This window comes from Dendropsophus ebraccatus, chromosome 14 (genome assembly GCF_027789765.1).
Source record: "Dendropsophus ebraccatus isolate aDenEbr1 chromosome 14, aDenEbr1.pat, whole genome shotgun sequence".
In the NCBI taxonomy this organism is placed as follows: Eukaryota; Metazoa; Chordata; class Amphibia; order Anura; family Hylidae; genus Dendropsophus; species Dendropsophus ebraccatus.
Window position 1 is genome coordinate 50,010,188 of NC_091467.1, and position 25,488 is coordinate 50,035,675.

The 25,488-nt window shown below is 41.7% G+C and overlaps 2 protein-coding genes across 5 annotated transcripts in view; both read left to right on the forward strand.

The window, feature by feature from the left end:
• Nucleotides 1-25,488, forward strand: part of FAM217B (family with sequence similarity 217 member B) — a 37,020-nt gene that overhangs the window by 2,763 nt on the left and 8,769 nt on the right. The window contains exons 3-5 of one of the 3 annotated variants that reach the window (XR_011359820.1): nucleotides 1,004-1,122; nucleotides 4,106-4,241; nucleotides 7,613-7,731. Coding sequence is in view for 2 of the 3 variants with exons in the window: in XM_069953429.1 (XP_069809530.1) it covers nucleotides 1,085-1,122; nucleotides 7,741-8,869 (1,167 nt within the window). In the remaining variant the exon portion in view is untranslated. The other 2 variants (XM_069953429.1, XM_069953430.1) reach the window with 2 other exon arrangements.
• The window catches only part of LOC138772772 (cadherin-like protein 26), a 131,796-nt gene continuing 127,908 nt past the window's right edge, over nucleotides 21,601-25,488 (forward strand). Inside the window, exons 1-2 of one of the 2 annotated variants that reach the window (XM_069953416.1) lie at nucleotides 21,601-22,089; nucleotides 24,183-24,270. The gene's annotated coding sequence lies outside the window, so the exon portion shown is untranslated. The remainder of the gene's footprint in view (nucleotides 22,090-24,182; nucleotides 24,271-25,488) is intronic. The other variant, XM_069953418.1, reaches the window with a different exon arrangement.

A 25,488-nucleotide genomic window follows, 5' to 3' on the forward strand; every position in this document is an offset into this window, starting at 1 on the left:
TGCCACAGATTAGTCACAAATTAAAGGACAAGTGCCATGAAAAACTTTTCCCCAGTAATTGAAGCACATTACAAAGTTATATAACTGTGTAATGTGCTTCAATCACCTATCTGCCTCCCTTCCCTGTCTTTTCCCCCCTCCACTTCCCAGCAGGAAGTGTCCTGACTCACACAGACCTGATTACTGTCGTCACCGTCACCAAGCTCTTCTCTCAGCTCCTTCTCCTGTTACACTAGCCTCCCCCCTCCCCTGCCTTGTCAGGTGACAGGCTTGCTCAGCTCCCATTGGCTGAACAACTGCAAGCCATCACTTGTCACATGTCACTTGCTTATCTTCCCTCAGACTGACTCCGGCACATAGGCAGCTCCCCCCTCCCCTCATACCCTCTCTCCTGCTGCCATGGACTCAGTGAAGGAGTCATGTCACTAGAGAAGATAAGCTGAGCAAGCAGAGTCACCTGACAAGGAGGGGAGGGGGAGGCTGGTGTAACAGGAGCTAGAGCAGCCCTCCTGCTGATGACTCATCCTCACAAGAAGGAGCTGCCTGGTGACGGTGACGACAGTCATTAGGTCTGTGTGAGTCAGGACACTTCCTGGTGGGGGGTGGAGGGGGGAAAAGACAGGGAAGGGAGGCAGATAGGTGATTGAAGCATATTACAGAGTTATATAACTTTGTAATGTGCTTCAATTACTGGGAAAAAGTTTTTCATGGCACTTGTCCTTTAATTGCTTATGTCATGTAAGGCTGGGTTCACACTAGCGTTTTTCTTATTTGCTAATGGATCCATCTATATTAATTGAACGGATAAGCATAAACTGATGACTGATGCAAACTGATTGCAAAGTATTTATTTTTTTAATGTTCCGTTTGCATTTTGGTTTAAAAAAAATCCGTTAATTTTTCTTCATTTACTTTCCTTTCATGTAGATGAAAGGGCATTATTGCTCAATATATCAAAGGTTGTTCTGCTTCCTAATTTACAGTTTTTTTTTTTTTTTTGCAGGGGGTCACACAGAAAACTGTTTGGTGGCAGCCTACCGACAAAGGAATGCTCAAGTACTTGTTAGTTTAAGTAATCACTGCTATGAAAAAAATCAGTAGCCCAAAAGCCATGCATTCAAGGTAATTTTCTAGTATTATGTAGTTTTAGCCTTTGGATACCACATCTGTAATCAGATGTTTTTAACGTGTTTAATGTATAGAAAAGGGTCTTAAAGGAGAAGTCCGGCGAAAATTTTACTAATGTATTGTATTCCCCCCCAAAAAGTTATACAAATCACCAATATACACTTATTACGGGAAATGCACATAAAGTGCTTTTTTCCCTGCACTTACTACTGTATCAAGGCTTCACTTCCTGGATAACATGGTGATGTCACGACCCGACTCCCAGAGCTGTGCGGGCTGGGGCTGCTGGAGAGGATGATGGCACTGAGGTACACAGGGCACTGCAGGGACACTGAGCATCCCTCTGCCATCATCCTCCAGCAGCCACAGCCCGCACAGCTCTGGGAGTCGGGTCGTGACATCACCATTTTATCCAGGAAGTGACATCACCATTTTATCCAGGAAGTGAAGCCTTGATGCAGTAGTAAGTGCAGGGAAAAAGCACTTTATGTGCATTTCCTGTAGTAAGTGTATATTGGTGATTTGTATAAGTTTTAGGGGGCAATACAATACTTTAATAAAAGTTTTCGCCTGACTTTTCCTTATGTTACTCCTGTTTCATTCCCCACATAAAGCATACTTGTCATAATAATGGTATTTGCCATGTCACAGAAACATTATTATGAGTTTTATCACTATTATTTTCATTATTTAGTTTTAAAGCGCCCTTGATTCCAAGACACTTTTACATATGATAAGAGGTTTTACATAGAGTAAATGACAGACCTATACATAGAAATAAAACAAGAGGAAAAAAGGAGCCAGGAGGATGGCGCCTCGTGTAATCCTGTTACATGCAACTGTGTGAAATAAAATTATAGATGGACACTTTTTAGCCCCTTAAGCTTCATGTGTATCACCCCGCTTTTGGGTAGCTCGTAGCGTCGGATGATGGCTGCCGGCCGAAGGATCCAGAAAAACTGGACTCTACCAGTGTCGGGACCCGTGGTTTCATGCAGTGGAGAAAAGAAAAGAGTACCTCGGAAGGTATCCTGGCGCTGCCAAAATTTTTCTTCTCTCCACTGCATGAGACCTGTACATACAGTAGGCTGGGCTCACACTGCATCTTTGCTGTCCATTTAACAAATTCGTTTAATTCTAAAAAACGGATGGAAAAACTAATGCATTTGTGTACACAGGTTTTGATTCATTTTTCTATTGACCTCCATTATAAAAAAAAAAATATCAAAAACGAATCAAGAATGTTATCAACCATGTTTTTGTGTATGCTAAAACAAGAATGCATTTTGATCCCTTTTTTTTTTTATAATGGAAGTCAGTAGAAAAATGTTTTCACACAAATGCATCTGCTTTTTCATCCGATTTTTTTTTTTTTTTTTTTTTTTTTTTTTTTTTTTTTTAATTAAATGGATCCATTAAATGGACAGCAAAAAATCTGTGTGAACAGAACCTTACCCAGGTAGACATCCCTGCAAGCCAAGGAATGACATAGCCACTTATCCATTCTTTCTCCTGACTGGTGGAGATTAAAACTTTTGACTTGTCCCTGTGATATGTAAAAAAAAGTTTTAAAGGGGTTATCCAGTATTAGCAAAAACATGACTCATTTTTTTCAGAAACACCACCACTCCTGTCCTCAAGCTGTCTGTGGTATTACAACTCAGCTCTATTCACTTTATTGGAACTGAGCTGCAAAACCCACACCCAAACTTAGGATAAGGGCCTATTTCACGGAGCGAATCGTCCTCATTCGGCAGATTATCGCTCGGTGGAATAGAGAAAACGATCAGCCGATGATCTTGTCATCGGCTGATCGTTTATTTAGGCCCAAACCTAAAATCATTGATCACCCACCATGCATCGCTTCGTGGAATAGCGGTGCGCGGCGGGCGACCGACGATTTGAGAAGCAGCATACATTACCTAGCAGGGCTTCTCCTCCGCTCCCTCTTCCTCCCCGGGTCCCGTGGCGCAGCATCCGTTTCGGTGCAGCCTGACTGAGCTGTCAGACCGCTCAGCCAATCACTGGCCGCGACCAGCGGCTGAATGGTCTGTCAGCTCAGTCAGGACGCTCTAGAGTTGATGCTGCGCCGCGGGACCCAGAGAGGGAGACGGAGCAGAGGAGAAGCCCTGCTAGGTAATGTATGCTGCAGGGGCTGCAAGGACATCAGTAAAGATGTCCCTGCGGCCCTCGCTAACGATTGTCGGGCTGTGGAATAGGAATTCAGTTTTATATGAATCCCCATAGAAAACCTCTCCTGCCTCGGACAGAGATGTCAGCAGAGAGCACTGTGCCAGACTGAAAATAAAACAACATTTCCTCCAGGACATACAGCAGCTTATAAGTATGGGAAGACTTGAGTTTTTTTAATAGAAATAAATGACAAATCTATATCAATTTCTGACACCAGTTAATTTGAAAGAAAAAGATTTTCACTGGACAACCCCTTTAATTCTTAGGCTATGTTTCGACATGGCTTCTGCCTAATTGAGCCACAACCAAACCCTTGTTGTGGGCAGGGTTGTCGATTAGCTTGTTGTTGAGCAGCAAAACCTTAACAACAAGCTGCTTTTGACCATATGTGACAACCTCTACATTGGAATGTTCCCTAAACATTCTCAAATGTAAAATCTTATATGGATAATCTTCAGCATCTGGTGATGTATGAATTCTTTAGACCGTCCTCTACTGGTGTCCAATGTCTTGTTACTCCCTTGCTTGAGCGACCTGCAATAAAGCATTCATTACCACGTTCATATTATATTCATGAATGAAAAGCCATAAGCAATTTGTTTCACCACTTTATATACCTGTAATCTGAGATTTTTGTTAAACAATGTCACCATTATAGCTCTTGTGTATCAGTCCGTGGGGATAATGTTCTGAAATCAATTGCCTATGCTATTGTGTGATTGGTGCTGGGAATATTAACAATGTACATTGAAACTGGAACCTAAACTGTTTACTTTTTTATTAGACAGCATTTACTTACAGTGTAAACCCAATATAAAATCTGGATACTTCATGCCTGCTGTCACACATTGAAGGAATGATGTCATTATGTACTCTGTGGCAATGGCATTAGAATAAAAGAAGAGTACCTGGCTGTGTAGGTATGAATACGGTCCCCACAAGTCTATTGTGCAAGCAAGGAGAATAAGGAGGAAATGACTATTGTGGTGGTCCCAAATGATGCAAAAAATAACTTTATTATAGTTATCATAAAGTAGTTAATCAGAGACACGTACTTATATAATCTATGACCCTCGGCATTCAATGCACGCATCATGTGCATCGATAATATGATCTAAACCCGGACCGTGTGTGTTACATCACTAACTGCAGAACCACTAACCTTTAACATAAACTACTAACCAACACATCTGTTGGACTGACTCTGGACCTGACTGATGGGCTTTGTACATCATCATCACTAGCCTATATCAGAACCTCTCTATATCGCTACTCTTCTCACTAAAGAACATGGTGAGATTTCCTTTTTGATGACAACATAAACAGTATCTCCACATTATTCCCTGATGAACCTATGCACACCACATAGGGGAAACCTTTGAAGGATCTTCTGTCATCTCACAATGTGAAGAAAGGGCACACACTTAAAGTGACACTGTCGCCCACAGCACCACAGTTGGCCCCGCCCCCTCGCCGGCCATTGGAACAGGCTGGCCGAAAGGTCTAGACCCCACCCCCTTTACGTCGGCCAACCAATGGACGCCAAGGGGGGGGACCAACGGTGCCGTTGTGGGTGGGGCTAAGTGGCGTTAATGCAATGAGGCCACGTCCACTTAATACAATCTGCAGTTGATAAAAGGACACTTTTTACTTGAACAAGCACCATGACGTATGATATGAAATAAGGTATGAAAAACACTAAATTAACCCTTTACACCTGTGTAGAGATGTCAGAATGCACAAAGGGGGTGACAGTGTCACTTTAAGCTATATCACATTTTAAGTGACTGTTGCCGTATACTTATCAGACGGAATCATCTTTGATCTTTTGATCACACCCACACGATACATCTCTAGACAGTCTGTACCCCGCCTGGCTAAGGGACGCCTGACCCAGCGGTGCTCGGGATATGTTAGGTAGGGCACAATATGGCTACCTCTCCGACAGTACCTTAGCCTACCTTAATCTTTCATACTCTCACTGTACAGATTTGGATTAACTACACTATTGCTTTCTACTTTATGATAACTATAATAAAGTCGTTTTTTGCATCATTTGGGTCCACCACAATAGTACAATAGTCATTTCCTCCTTATTCGCAATGGCATTAGAAACTTGTAGAATTTTTGGGGTTGGGAAAAAGACATGGGGGATTCATAAAAGCTAGGCCTGTTTTTTTCAGTGGGGAAGTAAAGACTTCAATCACAAGGGCCCAACATGGCCCACCTTAAATTCCAGGACTGCATTCGCAATGTACAATATTGTTTTCTTAGTGACTGAACAGTGTAGTCTGTAATCTAAACTCATTGGGGGACATTTACTAAGCACCCGCCCGAGACGTACGCCAGGGAGAAGGTGCAGATTTGCCCCTTCTCTCTAGCGTACGCCCCGCTCGTGAATCCTGTCGGGGAAAAAGGGGTGGGGCCTAAGATAAGAACGGCATACTTGTACGTCAGTCTTCATAAATCCCCCCCCCGTGTCTGATTTACTAAAGTGTTCCAACCAGCAAATTGTCGGGTTTGTGTCCATTTTCCCTATCAGTTTAGTGTTCCGACATATTTACTACAGATGTGCAACAAAGTTTTTGCAAATATTTGAAAAACCCATTATTTTTGTCCAAAAAGCGGGTGGGTCCTTTAAAACTTGCCACAACTGACTGATTTACTAAGCAAGTCGTCATTTTTTTACAGGTTTTCTATTCTATTAGTGTGGGGGGATGGTCTGGTTTTAGTTTTGTCTTGTGAAAAACATGTAAATTCTTTGGGCATACGGCAGAATCCTTTGGCAACTATCATTGAGTCTATTGGACGGTTGGAGTCTATGGGACGGAAGTCACCGTGCGTACTGTATTCCACAGTGTGACCGTACCCTTAGTAAATGAGGCCCACTGACTCCATTATAGGAACTAGATGCTGAGTAATCTTATACTGTATTTACTTTATTTACTCTAAAACGGTTTTCAGAAGAAGACATGGGGAAGATTCATCAAACTGGTGTAAAGAAGAATTGTCTTAGTTGCCCCTAGCAACCAATCAGATTCCACCTTTCATTTTTCAAAGAATCTGTGAGGAATGAAAAGTGGAATCTGATTGGTTGCTAGGGGCAACTGAGTCAGTTTTACTTTACACCAGTTTCATAAATCTCTCCCATAGTCTTTAGGTTCTGTTTTGGTTCTGAGGTTTTGTTCAGAGCATTTGTTATAGATACTGTCATATTTGTTGGGAAAAAATGAACACCATGTAGTGCTTTTCTTGCTGTCAGAATGAAAGACGACGTGTTTGAAAGACACCATTATACTGTAAACAAGCAATGGCAAATGACAGTGTCCATTGCAGGTAAAAAAACTTCTTTATTCATCCATAAGACAATATAGTGACATTTAGACCCTTACAAGTCTTTTTGAAAGTGATCAGTACATACAAAACACTTCATATATATATATATATATATATATATATATATATATATATATATATAAATAAAAAAGATTAACATATAACCTGTTAAAACACGCCTGAGTATGCACCTGCACATGTGTCCGAGTCCAGCCTAGTCCCAACTGTGTAGTCATGTGTCATGTGGACCAATGAAAACATAGCACAGGTAACACGTGGTCATATGATCGCGGGTCACTCACGTAGAATGGAAATCTCAGTGGACATGGGGGCTCAGGGGGCATGACCAAACTTAAATGAATATTCATAAATAAGGTTCAAGCTCAAGTCCCTGGCTACACCTTTGATATACTCCAACACCAATCGCACCAGGGTATTAAACCAGCGTTAGGAAGGGTAAAACGTAGAACACTGTTTAACCCCATAGGGGCCATGTCTATGTGTCATTTCACAGGATAAAGTCTTAACTTGGTCCCAAATGCATCACAATCTCAACCTTAAAAACTTTTTAGTCACCCCAAAAGAGTAAATATAGGTCCAGCACTATAGTTTGCTAAATTGACTCTTGACTCTTGGCTGTCTAGAAAATACTTTTTAGAGAGCAGTGGAGTGTGGTCTCACTGCGCAGCACTTCCTGGTCTCAGTCTCAACACAAGAAAGTGCCAGCTTAGCCAGTCAATGGTTAGACGGGTCACTGTTGTGGCCACTGACTGACTGACTGGGCAGAAGATCAGGGCAGGTAAGTACATGTTTTTTCCTTTTTTTAACTCAGTCTGAACTAGTTGCATTACAAGTATTCTCTGGACAATTTCTTAAATACAATGGATTATAGATTATTATTATTAATTTTTTTTGCTACTTAAATACATCCACACTGATTTCTGTTTTTTTCTAGACATGTAGTGATGCGTTTGGATAAGGATACATTATTTGGGCATGAAGATCACATTTGTATTTTTCCTCAATAGATGCAGACTATACATGTCCGCGTTAACATAAAGCACTTGTTTTATTTTTCCCCAGTGGCAGTTTTGCTTTTCATGAAAAAAGTAGTGCACAAAAAACAAAAAAGCCAGCAAATGAATATTGTTTTGGCAACCAATGTACTAGTGACACCCTATCTCCGGAGAGCAGATTGCAACATTTTCCCAACCCTACAGACATCAGCTTGCTGCAACCGGTTGTATCCATGGAGCAGTGTGAGACAGTATGGGCTGTAAGTAATATGTCATCCACTGAGAATGTGACCTGCTCTCAGTACAGAAGGCAATCTTTGGAAAAACTATTCCTGGACTTTGAATCGATCCAGCTCTCAAAAGAAGATGAGGACAGTGCCAGTGACCTTTCAGATTCAGAAAGAGTTCCCATCCCACCATCACCTCTTACACCTCCTAAACTGAATCTACGAGCTGAAGAGATCAACCCTGGATATTTTAGTCAGTGCACAGAACATAAATGCAAAGATTATGAGTATCCAGATTTCCTTCCTTCACCTTACAACTCCTGGAACCTTCGCCAGGTCTCTACATTTCTACATAAAGAAGGAAAAGATACATTACAATCCACAGCATCAGCCCCACTAGAGAGATATGTTGACCGTCTTCTCCAGATGGAATGGCTTCAAATGCAAACTGTGGAGTCTGAAAAGGCAAAAACGGGAAAGTCTAGACCTCAAACAGTTCCTGCCACATGTCGTAATGGAAAATCTCCAGGAAAGTGTAAACCGTGGCCCAGTCCATTGCCCAGTAAATATTTATCTAATTCAGATAATGTTACTAAAACAAGCACAGGACAAGATAAAAATCATCACAAGAAGTATACCCACCGGGAGAACTGTGGTGCAACCTGTTTGCGGAAAAACTGCTTAAAGGTTTCTGGAACAGCTGAGATACCTCCATCTTTGCTGAAACAGACTCAAGATTTGAAATGTAAGAAAAAATCTGTAACAAATTGTCTGCAAACAAAAGACTTGTTAGGCAGTGATTCTAAGATGCAGTGCGCTGGCAATATAAGACCTCAGAGGCAAATTTATGTTTCGAGTAGTGCAGAAAGCATCCCAAAGCATACAAAAGCCTGTAAGATAAAGAAAGGTGAACTGACGGTCAATAGTCATGCTGCATCTAGACATTGTATATCTGAACGAAAAAAGTAGCAGCAAAAAGTCAACAGGTATTTTAATATAAAGTAAAACTATAATGTATACAGCATTGTCTACTCTGCTTATTAGAAATTTTCTGTAAGATAATGTGAAAACACCAGCTCCATTTAAAAGCCTAAGTTCAGTATAAGTATTTTGGCTCGGCACTAATGGCTGGGAGACTCCCGGACACATACAGTATATCTAATGCTCAGATGTAATAGAAATGACCATGTCCAGAAGTTTCCCTGCCATTAGTGCTGAGTCAAAATACAGTAAATGCAGACGAAGCTGAACCTGATGGCCCAGCCATTTGATCTGCATAGATTCGTGCTGTTTTAAAAGTGCTCTGGTTGGGCTTGCCCGGGCTCCAGAAAGGAATGGTTGGGTTGGGAAGGGCTCTGCTCGGCAGAACGGCTCCAGAGACGGGGCGGTTCGGCCAAAGAGGGTACCCTGAACGGTTTTCGTTTTTTTTTTTCCTTTTTGTTTTTTTTTTTCTTTTTCTTTCCCCTTCATCGGTAGGGTGAAATGTATGCAAGGGGAGCGGAATTATGATGAGGGATAACCGAGTCTGCTGGCTACGTGTTGACTTTATAATTTTTCAATTAAGTTAGTCTGTTGTGCTCTCCAGGCGGTGTCTGGATTCTGCGGTTAGTATAGTGGAAAGATATAGTGGTGGTGTTAGTAAAATGGGATATTCTGATGGTAAGGGGAAGATTTTAGATAGCACCTGGTAAAGGGATGGATTGAGCCCCCTGGTGAAATCCCCTCTGGACCATAATGCTGTTTGGTTATGTTTTATAATGGATGGTAATTAACTAGACCGGGTATATTTAGCAAATGGAGATTGTATGGTGTAGGATGTGGATAATTGAGGTTTTAACATGATTTTGTACTGTGGAAAATTAATAAAGAAAAAAAAAAAAAAAAAAAAAAAAAAGTGCTCTGGTTGCCTAGAAAAGTCCAGCACGACAGTCTTAGGTCTCCTAGGACTGTATCCATCTTTTCCAGGCACCCAGATCACTTTGAAATCGCACTAATTTATGCAGACTAAAGCAATCCACCGTTGCATTTACTGTAGGTTCATCCAACACTACCCGACATATATTTCCAAGAGAAGGCACAACATACTTATATTTTTGGAGTTGCTCACTGTATAGGAAACATAGCAGTTTGCACATTTCCATACAGGTAAATAAAAGGTATGTATTAGTAGAGGGAGCTCTGTTTGCCACACAGGGGCCAACAGATACATTTGGCTTACGTGCAGGGAGTTTCTGTGACCTGTATGCCAAATAAAACAAAAAAGGAGGTATGTGAGCATACCCTAAGGTCATAACACCATTTCTATTACAGGGTCATGTTCAAGCAAGAAGATTTTTCAACATTTCCTCTCATGTTCTGCTGCTAATTTGTAAAATTCCCACTTGTCCAAAGAAATCATTGTCATCAACCTTACTCATAATATCAGGCACCCAGCATAAAGCAACCCTTGTAGCTCCTACTGTACATGGAACCTTTCTTTGGCCTTATGTTTTACATGATGCTTCATGAGGGCATGTGATGTCAGGAGAATTCAGCACAAGCATTTGCACAGATAAAATTTAAAAAGAAATACAGTGGCCGGCAAATGGATCAGATTTTAAACATCTTACACAAGAAACTGTCTTTTATTGAAAAATAAAACATCACACATTACAAATATTTCTAGTGTGTGTTGTTTTATTAGTTTAAAGTGTCACTGTCGTTCTAACTTTCAAAATCTAAATCAACAGTAGATGTGAGATAAAGCAATATACATACATTATTTTTGTTGTTTTTAACATGCTGTAAAACAAAGCTGAACTTACCAGAAATCCAGGTCCAGTCTCCTGAAGGCAGATTTTCTGCTGCTGGTTGAAAAAAACGGACTAAACACAGGAATTCTGGCCAGTAGAGATTCTCACGGCTCAATGTATCCATCAGTCACATGACTGTTTTCTCTCTGTTAGCGCTCAGATGGCCTGGGATACACTAGACTTTCTGTTTTTTTGTACTTTTCCTGTTTATTGAGAAAAAAATTCAGAAAACAGGAAGTGCCGTGTTCTCAATGATAACTAAAATATTAATAATGAATATATGTTGCAAACTTGCTTTATATCACATCTGCTGATTTAGATTTTGAAAGTTATAACAATAGTGACACTTTAACTAAAGTCTGCAACTTTTATATATTTGTAGTAAGGAGAATTACTTGGAAGTGGCATTGGCGCAAAGTAATATCCCATTTTTTACAAGGCAGCATAGCCCGACCAAGATGCATATGAAGAGTCTGACGTTGTTCCAGTGTCACAGAGGACAGGTTCACACACACAGTAAAATGAAAGCTAAACACAGCCATAATTTTGAATGTAAATAAAAACAATGAGTGAACAGATTTAAAAAAAAAAAAAACTGCCGCATTTTGCAAAAACAGGTTGTAATTAATGATCATTTTATGGAAGGTTGTAATCTGTTACAGCCTTATTTTACTTTTTCTTTACGATGTGCGAACAAAGCCTGAGGGGGGGGGGGGGGGGGGTAGCCGCAACTTCTTTGAATGCCTACTAGAGATTGGAGCTTGGTTAGCACAGCTATGCAAGGTGGGCACAGAGAGATGTGCAGCCAACAGCTGAGCGCTGTCTTTTACACCGGCCGATTATTGGCTGAATGAGCGCTTCTAGAAACACTTGTTGACTGGCCAAAGTACCTTTGTGTATATACTATATTTTTTATTGCTTTTCTGGTAAGTTTTTGATAAATGGGTAATAGTCATTCATTGTGTTTAAAAGGATTTATGGGGTGAACCATATATTAGTGTAAACAAAAATTATATAGTACTCTAAGTCACAGCAACCCTATGTGATTAAAGTATTAAAACATAATAAAATAACAATATAAAATGCTAATTTAATTAGAATATATAAAATCACATATAATGATCATGGAAACAATAAAGTACAATAAAAGGACAAAGATACTAGTAAAAATGCCGCCGGGCCCTGGCGGTAAAATGAATAAATGAATATTTGGATACCATTACTGCGGCTTAAGTCTGTAATGGGTGATTTTCGAACAGCAATAGGCAGAGTAGCTATAGATTATTAGGCAGCTATGTGCCACGGAGTTTGCTGTGTACAGTAGATCAGATGCAATCATGTAGTTGTGGCAGTTTGTAATGTATGGTTCTGCTGAAATCGTCGGTCGCCGCCCCGCACTGCTATTCAACCGTAGTGATGCGCTGGTGGCAAACAACGATTTTAGGTCTGAACCTAAATGAACGATCAGCCGATGACACGATCATCGGCTGATCGTTCTCTCTATTCCACCGAGCGAAAATCGGCCATATCGGGCCTAATCAGGCCTATTATTGCTCCTGTGGAATAGGGCCCTTTGTCTGTTGAGTTAAGTGAGAATCTACTGATTTAAATGTTAAAAATCGAAACACATAGGGGACATTTATCATTGCGTTTGCACACATACATATATATATATATATATATATTTTTTTTTAATAATTTTTTTTTTTGGCTAATAAGGAGATTTTGTGCACTTCATAAAAATCTGTGCAAGACTTATTAAGGGTTTTGCACTATTTTATATCTTTCCAATGCCTGCGCCTTTTTTCAGTGTTTGCATGGGTGGGTGTTCCGTACGGAATGTGTGAATGCGGCCTAAGGGTCCTATTAGACAAAGCTATTTTTAATGATTAACTATAATTGATCTCTTAACCTGAAATCGTTCACCATATTACAAAGAACGATAGTAAATAATAACGATCACTATAACGAACTTTACTACGATCGTTTACTCCATCTCATCCCAGCAAAAGAAGGAGCATTGTGGAATTACGCTGAGCGATTAGCAAACGAATAACGATTATTATAGAGTCAGATCTAAATGAACGATCAGCGACACACAAAGATTTTTTGATTGTTGCATGCAATTACATGGAACGATTATCGTTTGAATGTAAACAATATAACGTTTTTCTGCACAGTAATTGTCCTGTGTAATAGGGACCTTAGGCCTCGGAATTGCTGATAAGCAGACCCATTGATCTCTATGGCTCCATGCACTCATTGTGATACATGCTGCAAAAAATACTGGCATGTCATAATATGGACTATATTTGCAGCATGGATCACCCATTTCAATCAGTGGGTCAGTGCAAATGCAGAAGTTATGGATATTCACCCTTAATCCTGTCCGTAATTGCATAATTTTATATGGTGAAAAAGAACATACCACGTAGATAGTGGGCATGGATGCCAGCACATTTACTCCATGACAGCTATTTTGCGTAATTTCTTCCATTACAGGTCTGTGTAGAAGCATGGTACACATTTTAACAGCTGCCAGAAATCTTAAAATAACATTAATTTAAGGGTGTGTTCACATGTACAGGATTCGGGGCAGATCTGCAGCCATCTTGCTTAAGATGTTTTTACCAGTATTTAGTGATACCCTTACAGCAATGAAGATAGATCATAGTAGATAGTACCTGCCCTTTTGGGATGAATGTGAAACATTACTCAGCATACTACTGTAATCATCCGACAGTTACGGTCTTTCTCTCAGCCTCCCACAAGAACATTCTTGTGTTCTCTATGGGGAGGGGAGGGGGAAGCCTCAGACAGCTCTGGCACTGGCTGATCTCTCAGAGAACAAAAATGTCTGACAACAGCGAATTGATACAGAAGTATAAAGTGTACAGGAACCTTTATACTGGTGCTATCTTTTTACTGGTGTCTCCTTCCACCGTAATGCCATACAGATCACTTTATAGCAGCCTTGTTCTTATCAGCACAGACAGAGTGCTGATAGTTATTTTTAGACCTGGTGGTGAGAATGAAAATGGCACTTTTTTAGGATTATTTTATAATATAGATAGTAAAATGGAAAATTAGGATAAAAACATAACCAAAAATTCTTATAAAATATATTTAACATAACAACTGTAATTTTGTGATAACACTCTACCTCTAAAGCTGAGACAACACAGCAATTTTGGCTGTCACAGGTGTTCTGTTCATTACTCTTGGTGAGGCGCTTCTATTTCCCAGCAGTAAACTACCTACAAGGCGTCCTAACTACAGAAGGGAAATCTATCTACATTGGGGTCCTACCTAAAGGGAGCAAATTACCCATGGGGAACCTACCTAAAGGAGTAAAACTACCTACAAGGGACTTCTTTACAGGGGGCCCAGGGGCGTTGCTAGGCTTAAATGTCCAGAGCACAAGCCCTAAACATTTAAAGCCTAACCCCAAACGTTTAAGAGGCACACACACAGATGAATGATAGAGGCTGGAGGGACATCCGGTTCAGGAGGGAGCCATGTACAATAGAGGGATTACACAGGAGGAGGCCATGTACAATAGGGGGACTTCACAGGAGGGGACCATCTACAATAGGGGGATTTCAGGACTACACTGAGGGGGCCATTTACAATAGGAGCACTACAGGACTACACAGGCGGGGACCATCTACAATAGAGGGACCACACAGGAGGAGACCATCTACTATAAGAGGTCTAAACAGGAGGGGGCCATGTAGAAAAGCAGGGCTACAGGACTGCACAGGAGGGGCCATCTAAAGTAAGGAGTCTACAGAACAGATGGCCTAAAGGTGAACTACACAAGGGGCTATTTACTTTAGGGGGACCTACATAGGGGGCCATCTACTTAAGGGGGACTTCACCGAGGGCCATCTACTAATGGGAGACTACACAGGCTATTTACTATAAGTAACATAGTAAATAAGGTTGAAAGAAGACTAGAGTCCATCAGGTTCGACCTAGGGAAACCAAAACCATCTCTGGATCAACGTATCACCGGAAATCTAATGCCCATAACTTGTAATATTATATTGTTCAAGAAAAGCATCCAGGCCTCCCTTAAACTTATTTAATGAATCGGCCATGACAACATCATGTGGCAGAGAGTTCCACAGTCTTACCGCTCGTACACTAAAGAACCCGCGTCTTTCCTCTAGACGAAGAGGATGCCCCCTTGTCATGGTTACAGACCTAGGAGTAAAAAGACCACTACAAAGATATCTGTACTGTCCATTCATATATTTGTACATTGTGATCAGATCGCCCCTAAGACGTCTTTTTTCTAGCGTAAATAACCCCAAGCTTGATAAGCTGTCCTGGTACTGTAACCCACCCATTCCCTTAATGACCTTTGTGGCTCTCCTCTGCCAGCAAAAAAGAGGCAAAACTATGTTCTCATCTTTAGCATCTATACCTCTTTTGATGCATCCCATTATTTTATTAGCCTTGGCAGCTGCTGCCTGTCACTGATCACTAAAGTTGAGTTTACTGTCCACCAATAGTTTTACCCAGTGTTTTATTATTTAGCACATAACTGTACTTATTATTTCTATGGCCCAAGTGCATAACCCTACATTTATCCACATTAAAATTCATTTGCCATTTCACTGCCCAAGCCTCTAGCTTCTCCAAATCCCTCTGTAATATGATATTATCCTCCTCTGTACTGATTACTCTACCCAGTTTAGTATCATCTGCAAAAATGGAGATTCTACTCTGTAGCCCCTCTACAAGATCATTAATAAAAATATTAAAAAGAAGTGGACCCAACACTGACCCCTGTGGTACCCCACTAGTAACTAAAACCCAATCTGAATATGTTCCATCAATGACCACCCTCTGTGTTCTATCACACAACCAGTTACTAACCATTTGCATACGTTTTCCCCGAGTCCCAGCATCCTCATTTTGTAGACCAACCTTTCATGCGGCACAGTATCAAATGCCTTTGAAAAGTCCAGATACACAACATCCACAGCCTCCCCCAGGTCCAGTCTATAAATTACCTTTTCATAGAAGCCAATCAGATTAGTCTGACAGGACCGATCCCTCGTAAATCCATGCTGGTGCTGCGTCATAAGATTATTTTCATGAAGATACTCCAGTATAGCATCTTCTACAAACCCCTCAAATACTTTACCTACTATAGATGTTAGACTTACTGGCCTGTAGTTTTCAGGATCACTCTTTGACCCCTTTTTGAATATTGGTACCACATTAGCTATGCGCCAGTCCTGTGGAACAATCCCTGTCGTAATAGAATCTTTAAATATTAGGAACAACGGTCTGTCTAACACAGTTTTTAATTCTTGCAAAACTCTAGGATGGATACCTTCTGGGCCCGGTGACTTATGGATTTTAATGTTTTTAAGGCGTCTCCCCACTTCTTGTTGTGTTAGTCTATGAATACAATAGAGAAGAATGTATTTAATAGATTGGCCTTTTCCTCTTCCCCCTCCACCATTACACCCAGATTATTTTTGAGGGGACCAACATTTTCGGTTTTAAGTCTTTTGTTGTTTATATAGGTGAAAAACATTTTGGGATTCGTTTTACTTTCTGTGGCTATCCTTCTTTCTGTTGCTATTTTTGCTTCTTTTATTTGTTTTTTACACATTCTGTTCTTCTGTCTATAGTTGCTCAATGCTTCCCCACTACCCTCTTGTTTTAGTTGTCTGAATGCTTGTTTCTGATCATTTATTGCACCCCTTACAGCTGAAGTTAACCACATTGGATTTCTCTTATTTCTACTACTTTTATTCCCATATGGTATGTGCCGTTCACATGATCTACCCAGGATGCCCTTAAATATGTCCCACTTCTCTTGTGTACTTTTATTTCTGAAGGCATTGTACCTGTCTATGTTCCCAATGTCCTCTTAGTTTTTGAAAATTAGCCTTCCTGAAATCTAATGTTTTTGTAGCCCCTCTACTAATAATTTTATTGAAGGACAATTGAAAACTTACTATGTTATGGTCACTATTACCTAGGTGACCCCCCACCTCTATTTTTGATATTCTGTCTGGCCTATTGGTTAAGATTAGGTCCAGGAGTGCCCCCCCTCTTGTTGGTTCCTGTACTAGTTGGGAAAGGTAATTATCTTTTACTATTTCCAACAACCTGCTTCCCTTCCTGGAGCTGCAGGTTTCTGCTTTCCAGTTTATATTTGGGTAGTTAAAGTCCCCCATAATATTGACGTCACCCTGCTTCGCTGCCGCATCTATTTGTCTTATAAGAAGATTTTCTGACTCTTCCACTATACTTGGAGGTTTATAACTCACTCCTATAAGAATTTTATTATTCTTCGTCCCTCCCCTTATTTCTACCCAAAGAGATTCCACATTATCATCACTTATATCCTCCCGCAGAATGGGCTTAAGGCAGGATTTAACATATAGACAGACCCCTCCCCCTTTCTTATTTTTACGGTCATTTTTGAATAGACTATAACCCTGGATATTAACAGCCCAGTCATAGCTCTCATCCAGCCATGTCTCGCTTATCCCCTACACCTACACAGGGGGTCATCTACTAAAGGGAGACTACACAGGCTAGGGGACCTACATGAGAGGCATCTACTATAAAGGGGACTTCACAGGGGGACCATCTACTATATGGGGACTACACAGGGGGACCATCTACTATAGGGGGATTACTCTGGAGGACCATCTACTATATAGGGGATGTACAGAGGGCACACTGATGTAAGCAAGCTCATTGCTCCAGGGTCCTGCATCAGTGTGCCTGTGCACTGGAGTGGGGGGCAGGTTGGGTGGGCCCAAGGTACATTTAATCCAGAGGATTGCCTACTTTATGGGGCCTTATTAAGGAATTAACGATTATTTGGGACACTATTATAGGATTACTATATGGGACAAAAATCACTAATGTGAGGACTTGCTGCTATATTGGACACTTGTGGGGACTGACTACTATATGGTACACTACTGTAAGGACTGGCTACTATATGAGACACTATTGTGGGGACTGACTACTATATGGGACACTAATGTGGGCACTGGCTACTATATGAGACAATAATGTGGGGACTGGCTATTATATAGGACACTATTGTGGGGGCTAACTACTATATGGAGTACCATTGGGGGGGTCTGACTTCTGTACGGGGCACCATTGTGGGGGCTGCTATGCAAGACACATTTGTGGGGATTTACCATATAATTTATTGTAGTGCAAAGTGTAAGTGGCGCACACCGCTCTGACACACGCTTTAAAATATATCAAGGTTTGCCCATTGCTTATTTGAGTTTGACAACCCTGGCCTACAGCATGGGGGAAATAATGGGGTTACTACTGTGTGGGGGCACTATTATGGGGTAACTTCTGAATTGGGCGCTATAAAGGGATACTGTTAAGTGAATTAATAATGCATGGGCTAGATAAGAGGGCTTTGTTATCATTTGGGGAACTATGGATGGATGGCTTGTATAGAGGTGGGTAGAGGGTGTTATGAAAGTGCAGGGCCTAAGATGTGTCTGACAGATTCTGTGGTGATGATTAGTGACCAGAAGAATTCATCTTGACAGCCTGGACCATGAGGGGTAAACAACAAAAGAGGAAGACTCCAATCAGAGAAGACATCACCTGTGAGTCACTGCATGTACTGTAACTGTGCTGTAACATGCTGACTGTATAGCGGTATAAATGGTCTGCATATAGGGGTTTGTATACAGTTTGATGGTATTAGTATTAGGTGGTGGTAATATGTGGTCATGTGATCATGGCATGGTGGTATTTTTTTGTTATGTTAATAGTTTTAGTAGGGTTTTCAATTAAAGGGGAACTCCAGGTAGAGGTTAAAAAAAAATGAAACTTCTGCAGAAGCATAAAGCATTACTTACCTATCTATTCCATTTTTGAAACTACCAAAAATCTATTTTTTTTTTTTTGGGGGGGGGGGGGGGGTTATTTTCTGTTTCGTGTTTCTGCACTTCCTGGTTTATCAGTTGTACACAGGACTACATGTTCCAGAATACAATGCTTTCCCTCAGCTGTTCATCACAATCCTCCACCCTGCCTATTCCCCGCCCAAATCTATTGCAGAACACCTAGGCTGTGTTCACACATTGCAGTTTCATTGTGTTACTGAATTATTTGCAGTATTATTATTATTATTTATTTATTTATTTACAGAGCGCACTTAATTCCAGAGCGCTACTTCATCTCATTTCATTGTTGTCCCACCCACACAGCACGCTGTATTCTCTACCTGTAACACCACACAGCACACTGTATTCTCTACCTGTAACACCACACAGCACGCTGTATTCTCTACCTGTAACACCACACAGCGCTGTATTCTCTACCTGTAACACCACACAGCACGCTGTATTCTCTACCTGTAACACCACACAGCACGCTGTATTCTCTGCCTGTAACGCTGATATTGGAATAAAGTAAAGAACTTTTTGAATTTTTTTTCTTTTCATTTCCACGCACATATTATGATCAAGCATCTTTTATCTTTAAAGTTGAGTCCCACAATAAGGCTCCGATCCTCTCTGCCGTTTAGCATCATTAACTTGTGTTACTGCATCATTTTTGTCAATACGCTGCAGTACTGTAATGACACTCCAACATGTGTGAACACACCCCTTATTTCCCTGCACACTTCTGCATAATCAGAGAAATCAGTGCTGTACCTGCTTCTGGCCGGTCAGAGATTGTAAATCACTCAGGGGATTGGGGGATCCAGCCAAGCCTCCTGGGACATCACGCCCTGCCCCCTGTCTGCATCATCAGCCTGTCCTCAGCAAACACACACAATGTGAGACAGAGGCATAGAAGATTTGTTTCCTAAGGGGGGGAGAGCAGAAGGAGCAGGAGACAATGTGGATTTACACAGGGGCCATTTTTTTTTCACTTCCTGGATTTCTATCATCTACCAGTGTGGCAGAAACCTACCTCCACATCCTCACACCAAAGGGAGACAGTGTGTCCTCTCCACATAATCACACCAGCAGGGAGCAGAGCGCTAACCTACCCACCCCCTGAATGTAGCTAAGGGGGTCACTGGAGGATTGAAGGTTGCGTGAGGGACGTTAGCGGGATATCAGGTCACAGATGTACGGAGGGGACAGGTTTTGGGCGGCCTTGTATGTCATAGTTAATAGTTTAAAGTGAATGTATTGGGGCGGTGAGTGAAGTCCGACCTCCATATTAACCGTTACTATGATGGACAATTTTATTTTTTGTAAATTTGAGGACTCTAAAGGGACTGATTATTCACAAGGGAAATTGCACTGGGATTATTATGTAATGCAGCGGATACCTATGTATATATTTTTTCACATGATTGCACCTGTTGAATGTATTAATACATATTCCTTTATTGTTTACGTATGACATCACTGATTGAGAGACATACCCTTTGGGTGTCACCTTTTGTATAAATATCACATGTATGACACTCTGTACTTGCTTGAAAAAGACTCCGTTTTGAGTCGAAACGTCGCTGTACGTATACGGGTGAATAAACCTGCACCTATTTACTTTATTGGAGTGCCGTCTACCTGCTTTATTTTATATTCTGTGGAGTCGGGGGTCGACTGCCAAGGACGTGCACCCACCGGCTGGAAGCCATTCGACTTTAAGTCAGCACAGTGCCGTTCAACCCAATCATCTTTTCCTGCATTGGGCAATAGATAGCCAGTAAAGGGATTGGCAGGGGTCCCGTCAGGTAAAATACATATTCAATTATCCCCCCTCCTGAAGACTAACAATCTGCTCCATGCACTCCATAATTCCAGCCAATCAAGTTGCTGGTGATCTGCCTGTGATTAACCCTCCCAGCATCACACAGAGCAGAGACTGACAGCCAGGGACGCTGTTCACTTCAGGGAGGGAGGAGGGAAGGAGGGAATTCAGAGTAGGGACAGAGAGAACAGCTCAGACACCGTTTTCTGTGTCTTGAGCAGAGGGCAGCAGACTTGTAACTCGGGTAAGGAGACTAATAAAATAATACATGTATAGAACAGATTGTTAGTCTCCAGGATGGGAGATTATTATTAAACATGTATTTTACCTAACCGGATAACCCCTTTAATGGCTAGAGGGGATACTGTTTCAGGTTACAGAGGGCACTATATCTGGCTACAGGGGGCATTATTATTGTGAAAAAGGGCAATATTAATAGTTACAAGGGCACTTTCAGGATGCAGAGGACACTATATCTGGCTACAGTCGGCTTTATTATTTGACCAATCCATACAAAGAGAGTAGGAAAAGATGAGGGCACTCACCCATGTGCTTGACTTCTTTATTTCACTCCATGCATGCAGACGTGGACATGGTCTGCCCGCTACAGTGAGGACGCCAACCCCTCCCCCGGTGACACGTGACAGCTGTTTCCCACGTAGATCACGTGCTTCGACTGACGTCAGTCGAAGCACGTGATCTACAGGTCCTGATGTGTCAGCTGTAGAGCTGAGCAAACCTCGAGCATGCTCGAGTCGATCCGAACCCGAACTTTCGGCATTTGATTAGCGTTGGCTGCTGAACTTGGATAAAGCCCTAAGGCTATGTGGAAAACATGGATATAGTCATTGGCTGTATCCATGTTTTCCAGACAACCTTAGAGCTTTATCCAAGTTCCGCAGCCCCAGCTAATCAAATACTGAACGTTCGGGTTCGGATCGACTCAAACCCGGTTCGCTCATCTCTAGTCAACTGTCATTAAACAATCAGTAATTGGCCAGGGGAGTGAAACCCTAGCCACTGCTACAACAAGGAATAGCAGAGTAGTGAAAAACATACAAAGCATTCTGGCTGCTATGGACGCCGTCACGCCCCTAGCAACCGGCCTGAGCGGTTGTTATGTATGCTTTGGCCGCATGCATCAGCAACGCCAGTAGCCGAACGCACGGCCTGAGTCCTAACATTAAGTCAAAATTCATAACCGGTCACATCCTTGGGGCTACTCTGCTGAAACATCTTATCATATGGGGGTTCCTAGCTTCAAAAGGTCGCGAAACACTGCTGTACATCATCACACCAGCAGGGGACAGTGTGTCACTTCACAGCACATGCAGGTCACTACGAAACTCCACACTCCAAACCCAGCATCTGGATTCATTACTAAAGACATTAGGGTTTCAGTCCATAGCACCACTGCAGATGGAGGTGACAATGGCTGCAGTCATTGACAGGACATGTAATGGACGCCATGACACCACATTTCCTTCTGATAATTGCTGAAGAATAGAATGCCAGGGACACCAGAAGGGCATCAAGACATTGTTCTTCTCTGGAAGCACAGGGAAGTGCAGAAGCAGGAGAGTGTGACATTTGCCAAGGTGCAGCAATATACTCTGCCAATCTCAGGATGCCTCCAGTTGCAGCACAGGACAATACAAAGAGGTAGAGAAGAACAAAGCCCAGGAGTCAGTGACTGTTGTGTGTGTGAATCAGCAGGGTTATTATTCTCCTTGTAAAGACTGGTGTATGGAGTCTTAGGGCCCTATTACACCAACAGATTGCCTGACAGATTTTATAAAGCCAAAGCCAGGAATGGATTTGAAGAGAGGAGAAATCTCAGTCTTTCCTTTATTAACTGTTCTTTATTTATAGTCCATTCCTGGCTTTGGCTCAAAAATATCTGTCAGGTAATCTGTTGGTGTAATAGGGCCCTTAGGCCATGCAATGCCTTCTGAGAAAACAGTATGCATAAATGCCCTTGAGATGAAAGAAAGCCGGTCCTATATATCAGAGGACTAAACAAATATATATTGTATTCTGTGATAAATTACAGGCTATAGCACAATCCAATAAATATCATGGACCTGGGGCAAATGAGGAGTCATTTATTATAGTGCTGGCACTGGGTATATAAGATGTATGGTTTTCATGTAACTCACACTGGGTTGGGTAGAGTCATGATGTTGTCCATGGCGGCTCCCAAAACAGGACAGGAAAGAGAAGACAAGAAAATCTGAATGTCTGATTTGAGGTCTATCAGGGACAGATTAGGTCTGGTGTGGGGTCTGTAAACAGGGGGTGTGTGGATCTGGTCTTGCATCTTTATTATTTGCTAAGGAGTTTTTCTTTAGTTAAGGGGTTTTAGGGGGTCTAGTATGAGGTTGGTGTTAGTTAGGGGGGGCTTGGTGTGAGGTCTGTATTTCTTAGGGCATCTAGTGGGAGGTCTGTATTTATATTGGCTTTTCTAAAGGGATGGAGGGTGCATGTATAATGTAGACCCAAATGCTACCACTTGGGTCTTGCCCTGTATAAATAAATCTAAATATCCGTAAAGTCCCCTCTAAAAAGTTGACAGGAATGAGTTTTATATCCATGCAAGTCCAATAGAAGTGTGTCAAAGAAGCTCCAATAAGGCTTGTTTGATGTGATGTCCATCAGAGGTATACACTGGGGTAATTACATATACATATAATATTTTATTTGCTATATGCAATGGTTCAGCAGCCTGCAAAACCCCAACATAAACCACCTTCTGATGTCCTTGGCATTCTACTCTTCCTCAGTATCAGCAGCATGTACCTACTAAAAGCGACTCTGTACCCACAATCTGACCCCCCCCCCCCCCAAACCACTTGTACCTTCGGATAGCTGCTTTTAATCCAATATCTGTGCTGGGGTCCGTTCGGCAGGTGATGCAGTTATTGTTCTAAAAAACAACTTTTAAACTGCCAGCCCCGTGCCCTACGGGAGTGGCCTAGATTGTGTATGCATTAGGCTGGCACAACTTCTGTGTCCCTCCTCCCCACCCTCCTCATCATTAGTAATGCTCCAGGCAGATTGCCTACTATTCCCCACCTGTGTCAGCCCGGCACATGGGCTGGATTGTTAAGACACCTGTGCAAATGTTCAGCATGGAAAAAATGTTCCAGTGGCATCCCTAATGATGAAGAGGGTGGGGAGGAGGGATGGAGGGGTGGTGCAAAATTAGGGCACAGACATTCTAAGCTACGCCCGTAGGGCACGGGGCTGTAAATTTAAAAGTTGTTTTTTAAGACAATAACTGCATCACCTGCCGAACGGACTGCAGGACAGATCATGGATTAAAAGCGGTTTGGGGGGGGAGGGGGTCAGATTGTGGGTACAGTGTCGCTTTAACTATCTGCATGAAGGCTAAATGACACTCTCTTAAGCTTTAATGGGGGTCAAGGATTACATTTATTGTATATACAGAGAGATTTCCCGATGCTTACAGCTAACGCACACCAGAAACACAGTTTGAAAAGAGCCAGAGCATAAGAAAGAAAAAGTGCTCAACGCTACCTTATATATTATTTATGGCAAGATATTATGTAAAATTATTCTGAAAATGACTTCATCCCCATCAGACCCCGGCCCAGTGGAGTTTACTGTCTCATTTTCCTACCAGGATAATAAGACAGTTCTTATTCGACGTTTATCTTAAAAGCTTCTGTCACTATCTAAATGATATAGTTACATAAAATGCATTTGTAAAATAGTTTTATATTATATTTTAGAGATCCTTTGGCTTTGGCGGTGATATCCAAACTGCTATTTCACATGTGGCCACAAGATGTCACTGCAACACCTATCAGAACATTGGAGGTAACGTAACCCAATACAAACTGTTCTTCCTGCAGGGAAGGGTGAATTGCAGTCATCATTTTCCAATCTGGTAAAAATGAATATTTTTGATGGCTGTATCTGTAATATAATAATACTTTTAAAGGTGTTTTTTAGCTGCCATCTTTTATGAAATTACCTGCGCCAGGAGGGGCATACCTAGTAATTTTTGGGTACGGCACAGAAACAGTTCAAAGAGCCCCCCAAGTGCAATAAGATAAAACTAACCTTAGACGTATTATAGGGGATCTATATAAACTGATAGAAATGATGACTGGGTGCCTGTAGCTAAATATCAGATTTCAGCCTTCAATCTCCAGAGTTGCTTTTCTATGGATAGTGAAATCAGAAGTGGAATTGGGGCTGAAGGCAACTCCTCTATCTTCCTTTTGATCTACTTTGATCTGTTATATTGATGTCTGCAAATGTCCCCTCCCCCAAGAAATATTTCATAACAAAGTCGCTGGATCCACATCATCATGTTCTGGTCACAAATTTGTGTATCTGCTAATGGATGAGACATAAGCTTATTGATTTCAGGGGCCCTCTATGTTGTGGGACCACACAGCACTTGCATACTGTAGTTTTGCTATGCTTATAGGTAATCTTAGCTTGTAAAGCTCTTGGCAAGCTTGTGCATGTAGTACCATGTCATGTTGCTTTACTAGGGATTCACCGACTATTCCATCACCTTACATAAAATTCTATGTACATCACTACAAGGTAAAGTCCTGCTCTGATGTGATGGTGAGTGTTGTGGTGCTGAACAGTGTACTGGGCGGGGGATGGTTGGGAGATTTGAAAATGGAATGTTTTGGTGCAGGAGGAAAATGCTCCAGGTATGCAAATACAAATTGAGCTACAGAGGTACATGGCACTGGCTGAGGGCAGAGATGATGACAGCCTGAGAGAAGTGGCATAGCACCAAGTAGCTGACGTGAAGCTGCCAGTGTGGGCTAAAGATACAGAACTGGAGAACCATAGTAGAGAATTCTTGCTGGTGCCAGTGTTTATCAACAAGCCATAACAATCAGACACAAGAAATCTGTGGGTTAATATAAAGCGGCAATTACTGGGTATGGCCACAGAGCAAGTGCCCTTAAAGGGGTACTCCATACTGGCAGATTTTTGTGTATGGCCCGTGAGGAGGTGGATAAAGACAATGAAGTCTACTTACCTCCCCGGTTCCAGCACCAGGTC